Source organism: Solea solea, chromosome 13, assembly GCF_958295425.1.
Source record: "Solea solea chromosome 13, fSolSol10.1, whole genome shotgun sequence".
NCBI classification, from domain to species: domain Eukaryota; kingdom Metazoa; phylum Chordata; class Actinopteri; order Pleuronectiformes; family Soleidae; genus Solea; species Solea solea.
The window spans coordinates 11,094,235-11,101,317 of NC_081146.1; the positions used below are offsets into that span (position 1 = coordinate 11,094,235).

The 7,083-nt window shown below is 44.5% G+C and overlaps 1 protein-coding gene across 3 annotated transcripts in view; it reads left to right on the forward strand.

Annotated features, from left to right (window-relative positions):
* Nucleotides 1-6,838, forward strand: part of kirrel3l (kirre like nephrin family adhesion molecule 3, like) — a 32,215-nt gene extending 25,377 nt beyond the window's left edge. For 2 of the 3 annotated variants that reach the window (XM_058647017.1, XM_058647018.1), the window contains exons 9-15: nt 1,110-1,236; nt 1,698-1,798; nt 2,470-2,668; nt 4,402-4,521; nt 4,661-4,770; nt 5,029-5,118; nt 5,231-6,838. In XM_058647017.1, coding sequence (XP_058503000.1) covers nt 1,110-1,236; nt 1,698-1,798; nt 2,470-2,668; nt 4,402-4,521; nt 4,661-4,770; nt 5,029-5,118; nt 5,231-5,734 — 1,251 coding nt within the window. In that variant the 3' untranslated portion in view covers nt 5,735-6,838. The remainder of the gene's footprint in view (nt 1-1,109; nt 1,237-1,697; nt 1,799-2,469; nt 2,669-4,401; nt 4,522-4,660; nt 4,771-5,028; nt 5,119-5,230) is intronic. The other variant, XM_058647019.1, reaches the window with a different exon arrangement.
* Nucleotides 6,839-7,083: the final 245 nt, after the last annotated feature.

A 7,083-nucleotide genomic window follows, 5' to 3' on the forward strand; every position in this document is an offset into this window, starting at 1 on the left:
TTGAGGCATGAATTCCTCACACTTTCCCCCACACAATCTTTTTCAAGCTGAATCTTCAACAACTCCTCTTACTATGCTCCCCAAGGGCTAAAGCCTCTGGCAGAAAACTGTCTGTCCACTGAAAGATTCATTCAGCATCATGAAGGTAGCTGACACGCTGTCATAATTTGAACTCAATCAATCAATCGATTAATCAGTCAATCAACAAGTGAGCCATGGGGCATTCAAACAAACATTACATGTACAGTATCTTTTAGAGTGGCATCTCTGCGTTTCTGACATTAAAAAAGGCCCGACTTCACTTGCGTATCCATTTCCTGAAAGTCAATTTCATAGAGGGAACAAATGGGACATTTCCACCTTCAATTTATATCGTCCTGGTAAAAGTCTTTTAGCGTGCACACCATCACTGATGACATCCCATAGGAGCTTCTCTCCTGGCAACTAATACAATTTCCAAGGTGAAGCTGTAGTAAACTTCCCCCAGTAAAGAATGCTGTGGGATGGTGTAAGCGATACTGTCATCTCAAAGAGTGAATGCTCTCAGGCCCACGGAGGGAAAAAAGGCGTAGACATTTTTCTAATCCACCCACTGCCAGTGTTCCTCACACAGCCACAAGTAATGGATTAATTGGGTTACTCTGTAAGTGTGTTGAAATAAATAAATGGAGGGAGTGAGAGGGGTGTGGAGGATGGAGAGTGGGGGTAAATGGATTAATCACAGCTTGATGGAATGACAGGATCAATGAGCTAAGGAGTGAGTGAGTGTAGCAGCTCCAAAGGCTAGGGCCCACTCACACCATCGTACGCGCCGTTCTGTCCCCACTGTTTAATTACAACAATCTCCCCAGCAGCCCGGTCACTCAGCGGTTGCTGAAGTGCTTAATGTTGTGATTAAAGCTCTTCACAATGGAATTAAACTCCGACTGCCAGCATTTGTTACAATGGTCAGCCCACCTCCGCGCTGCCTGCACAAAGACGGGGCCACTGATATAAGTCCCAGTCTCCTTTGTCTGCCTCTTCTTCCCAGCACTGCACTCATTCTCACGCTTTCTTGCTCTTTCTTGCTCTAACACAGCTCTCAATTGTTTCTCTGGATTTCTCACTAGGTGCTCAGTAATGGTAACACCTTGCACCTGAAGGCTGTTACCCAGGATGATGCTGGAACATACACTTGCAAGGCCATTGTGCCCCGGATTGGAGTCGCAGAAAGAGATGTCACTTTGACTGTAAATGGTGAGTTGCTTTAATGATAGACTGCTGAAGATTGTATATGAAAATGGAGGTAGTCTTACAGTTAAGTAAGTAGCCTTACAGAAACTTTAAGCCTCCTAGGAAGTAGAATAGAAGAGTGACTCCACTGGTTGCAAAAACAACTTGAAATGAGCCTACTTTTCATTTGATTTATTTTATGTTGTATTTATAATATAACACGTTTTCAGGCATAACACATATGGGTGTGATTGACACCTAGTATCATATCAGTAGGTGCATGATTGTGTGGATTTCCATTTGCATGGACTCTCAAAGGCTTTGAAACGGTAGTCTGTTCCATTTTATATATCTATTGGATCTGTTGGATAAAAAGCATTCATAAGGTTACCTGGCAATTTTATACTAATCATTATTCAATAATATACATTTTCCTTTTTTTTTTCCTTTCTGCCCTCTTTGTCTTTAATTTTTCCTCACATCAGGTCCACCCATCATCACAGCAGATGCCACGCAGCATGCTGTGAAGCACTCCAAGGGCAAGCTGGAGTGTCGGGTGGGGAGCAGCCCTCCGCCTGATAAGATCGTAAGTCAGCCTCTTATTAGTCTTGTGTGTTTTGCTCAGGAGCTTTCATGTCCTCTCCTAACCACACCTACATGAGAGCAATCAGTCAGTGCTGAGCCCACTTTCACCATCACACCTGTGGACCAGCACAAATACATTCACTAGCATATTCACCTCAGTAATTGCACAGACGTTGACTGGAGAGACTGAGAGTTTGCGGGAGCTGGGGGAGTTTGGCCTCCTGCAGGTTTTAGTCAAACCACATTCAATTAGCGGCCCAAGAGGTATCACTCAGCTGACCCTGCTGAACTGCTGAAGGTATGCTGGGCTGAGAGGGGATAATTAGGGTGTGAGGAGTAGTGAGAGACAGGTGCCCTGTTGGCCCTGTGCTAGAGACAGAACACAGGAGTCTTATTTCATCACGCAGCTACCTAACCCTCCTTAGGCCTCACCTGCAGGGCAGACGTGGGAGGCAGCTTAAACATGAGCCTGTGAGCTATGTCAGCCATGAGAAACCTCAGAGGTTGGCAGAGAGAAAGCAAAAGAGAGAAATAAACTGGTGTTCAGTTATCCACAGACAGGGATCTAAGGATAAACAGACGAGCAGAACGCTGTGACTCCTCTCAAATGAGGAATTCTTCATAGGAAAGTGACTTACTCCCTGTTGACCGTCATCTTGCTCCTCTCCACAGGTGTGGACCTTCGGAGATATGAGTCTGTCCTCGGGTTCCTCCGGTCGTTACTCGGTGCAGACAGTTACCAGCGATCATGGAGTCGTGTCTTCTCTGGTGCTATCTGAGACTCTGGCACAGGATTTCGAGCTGCGATACAACTGCACTGCTTGGAATCGCTTCGGCACTGACACAGTCCTGGTCACACTGAAGGAGCAAGGTACAGACTGACTCGAGTCCTTTCCATGTCCAAGTGTCTGCAGAGGTCCGCTAGGGTCCAACTGATGTAAAATTTGTCATGCATGGGGTCTAAGGGGACACTATACAGACAAACGTGAGAACAACTTCAGTTTGAGTACCATACGCACCAACTGCGCATGCTCCCTGTAGGACAACACTTTCTGCTGCTCTTTTTTTGAACAGAAAAGACAACAAAGAGGACAGTAAACATTGAAATATTCTTCAGGTTATGTGAGGAAGTCTGCCAGGACCTACACATGTACAACTTACTGCTGAAATAATACTAATGGGGCAAACTCCTGTTGAATAATTGCCACTACTGGAAAGGAATATGAGATCAAGCATGCATGAGCAGAACACGGACAATCACTTATGGCGCCTATATATTTTACTAATATTTTATTATTGTCGAAATATATCTGCATTTGGTGGTACTTGGGAAGGGCAGTGGGTATTATTTATCCCAATGTGTTAGCAACAAACTGGGATAAAGTGGTAAGAAAAATTATTTCAACTTTTTCAGCGGCAGAAGGGGGTTGTGATGCGGCGGGCGATCACGATGCTGTCGCTAAATACACCAGACTCCTGTTAAATATCAAGATTTTAGACATTTCCTGGCCAAATGTTCGAGATTAACGCTCATCTTCAGGACCTTCAGGTCTTTTGAACTGATCTACAGTTCAGCATCGTTCGGTTTGATTCGTGTGTCGGATATTGTGCTCATGACTCTTCCAGTTGGAACCTCACCAGAGCAGGTGCTAAAAAAAAGTACCGCTAATGGAAAAGCAAAAAAAAACCTAGTAGAGTCAAGCTGTGCCGATTCCATGCTGGAACTGTGTAGTGGAAAAACGCCATTAGTATAACTGCGGGTATGTACTAGCATGCGAAAATGCGAAATGGCTCCACAAACTCAAAACACAGAAAGTGTGACCCAGGCCTTAATCCCCAGAGGAGCCTTGTATAGAAATTAGAGTGATATGCTCAATCTGAAGTAAGGGGGCAGATTAGATGAAAGAGATGCTCACCGGTTGTGCTTATCTTAATTATACTCCTCCAATCGATATGATTTAATCAGTAGATGGTTCCTTTAATGAATATGTTTGCCCCATAACGTAGATATTGATTGAGGACAAAAGTCGATTAGAGGAAGCCACATGTGTTTGTGGTTGGACTCATATCCTCTATCAATGTCTCAGAGCCAAGTCAATTTAGAATTAGGCAGTAGCAGTATTACGCGTATGCCAGCGGAAGCCTTTGTTGCAATAGGCACCAAAAAATAAGGTCCTCTCCTGTAATTTACATCAATGTAGCAGAGGGGGGTCTCCAGAGAAATGGGCAGTGGTATCTCCTGGAAACTCTAATTAGATTACTGTCTATTGCTTCATTGCATGTCAGGCCTTGTTACCCTCCTTTCAGAGAGATTAGAGACAATAGCCAGGCTGTGGGACGTCGGATTCCCTGCATGAGCATATGCTAGCTGTGAGCAGGTCAGGGCTCACTGCAGATGAATTTATATAGGCGCTGACATTTCAGGGAATTGCAAGACAAATTAATGGATATTTTTCTTTCTTTTGTTCTGATCTGCTCGTTCTTAACACTGACACTTACGCTGTACTATCTCTCATTTCTATCTCCCCCCCCCCCCTTCTCCTGACATCTACCTACCCCCACCCTCAATGCTACATTTTCCCTCTATTATTGTTCTTGTTGCAGAAGCCCTGCCTATGTTGATAATAGTTGGTGGAGCAGTAGGTGGGGGCTGTGTCCTGCTCATCTGTGTCATCACACTGGTCTCCCTCTGCTGCAGGCACACAGGCAAAGGTGAGCTAAATGGTTAGTATGGGCAAGAGGGTCCTCATTCACTTCTTCCAAGATCAAACATATTTCATTATTTTCCATTTCATTTTGTTCATTTGTTTTTGTCCTATTTTTGTGTAATGTAATATTAAATTTCACTTTCCGATCGCCATAGGTAAAAGGTGCACTCGTCTTTCCAAGAGTGATATCAGAGTTCAGATTGTTCACAGTGACCACAATGCTACACGAGGCAATGATGACGAGGAAGATGTCAAAGAACCTATGGTAAAGTCCTGTGTTCTGTCACATGTCTTATTTATTTATTTATTTATTTATTTCGGTCATGACATTTAGATCACTCATCACATAACAGTGCAGTTCACACAATATACATAACCGAAAAGGGAAAGCGGGAGAAGCAAAGCTTAACTAGTCCCGCCCCCATCAATCTTATAATGCTCAGGCTTAATTTTGAACTTACCCAAGTGAGGTGTGGTTTCTCCATGTGCTGTAACTCTTCAAAAATGCTTGCTTTTCCCTCAGGCTCCTAACAGCAGCGAGTCTCCTGGGACATCACGCACAGAACACAGTGACCTCCTGGAAGAGGAGGACGACGAACGATCGGACATCAAGGTAAAACTTAAAAACACCTCAAGAAAAACTCTCAAAATAGCTAGTATGCATTACTCTCATCAACTATACTCGCTGAAAGTGTGTAGAGCTCATGATTTGTGTCCCTATGTAGGACCCCACCAATGGCTACTACAATGTCCGTGGCCATGAAGACCGCCATATCCGCGGCAGTGGGTTCTCCGAGTATGTGCCCAACTCTCGGCCAGTTTACACTCCATCGCAGCTGCCCTCCCCCAGCCCTATGTACGGTCAGCATGGCACACAGCCTCGTATGTATGACTTCTCCCAACGATACGCAACCACCACAGCGGGCAGGACCTCATATGAACAACAGCAAGCTGCCCAGCAGCAGCAGCAGCAGCAAGCTGCCCAGCCAGCCACTATTTATCCCACTGACCCCCTCTACAGTGGCTCTGCTTACTTACCTGCTACCTATGGCCGTGCCTTCACCAGCTACGTTAAGCCTGCTTCCTTTGAGAAGGTGGATGCATACGACCAGTCGGATGAGGCCAGCAAGGTCTCCAGCTCGTCCCGCTTCTCTTATGCCTCCTCACAAGTGTCCTCCCAGCAGTCTGACTATGGCCGACCCTCACAACGTATGCAGACTCATGTCTGACTGGACCAAAAAAAGTGGAGAAAAGAAGATTTCAGGAGCAGTGAGTAGATAACAATTGTCACGTCCACACACATTGTGGTCTGACAAAAACGAACAGAGACTTTCTTTACACGGACTGCCCTTGAAGGACATGTTTTGGACAGTTTTTTGGAGAGGGATGTGTGATTTAGGTTATGGGATAACCACCTGTTGTGACCAATGGCAGGTTCTACAATATTGCTAACTGTGGAACTGCTGATTGCAGATTGCGGTGTTCAAGTCAAACCTACGATTACAATGTGATACCTCACCAGGTTATCTCTGCACCAAGCCCCAACCTGTGGAGGTATTCTGTCAGTGTTAGGGCCAATGAAAAAAAATCAATCCAATGCATCTCCTGAATTTGGGTGGCTGAAAATGACAGGAAGATAGAAGACAGCAGATGTTACCACCTAAGACATATTTGAGAAGAACAAGCAAATATGAACAACTAATCATTTTGTCTTTAGTTTGATGTTCTGTTGGCATGCAAAAGGAATTCTAAGCACATACGTGTCTGTATCATCAACAAAAGACTGAGCTGTACACAGAGACAGACATAAACTATTCTGCACAACAGGCTAGCTCTACTGACCAACAAGTGCTACAGGCACAGAGCTTAAGAGGAGTCTCATCATCGGTGGAATACCTCTGGCCTGAGCTCTATTCGTGGAGCGCCTTCTGATAAGCCCATAACATACTAGATTTGTTGCTTATTGGTGGATAAAAGAAGGTGATATGAAGAGAATGTGTATTTCAGCCTTCATTCTTATGAAAGACTATATGATAATTATGTGTTGTACCAAGACGGACAAAGTGAGGCCATACGAACCCAAAGATGGTGATAACTGTGTAGGGGAAGACCAGGAATTAAGGCAGAGTATTCCTGTCCAACCCGGATATCGTTTTCTGCCGTGTTTCCTGGATGAAAAATTAAGTATAGGCTGTTACCAGAACAATCAAATGTGGTCGTTTTGAAAACGGTGGCAATCTTGAACTTGAAATAAACTTGAAAATGAATGCAGCGTCCTCAGCAGGCTCAGATGAGACAAGAGAGTCCCCTTATGTGGACCACACACTCGTCAAGTTTTACAACTCAATCAAATTGTCTTGATATGTTTACAAGAAACAGTACTACCCTGAAACACTGAAGTATCTGTACAAATGGCCAAGCCCATACTTTTTCTCTGTTGCATGCAAATGACGTGTCTGGTGAAAAACTTCAGCATTTGTATTCATGTCCATTTCATGTTTGACACATTCGTCTGTGCACCTGGCCCATTGCATTCCTCTTCGTGGATGTTTCAGTGTGAATGCCTGTACTGCCATTT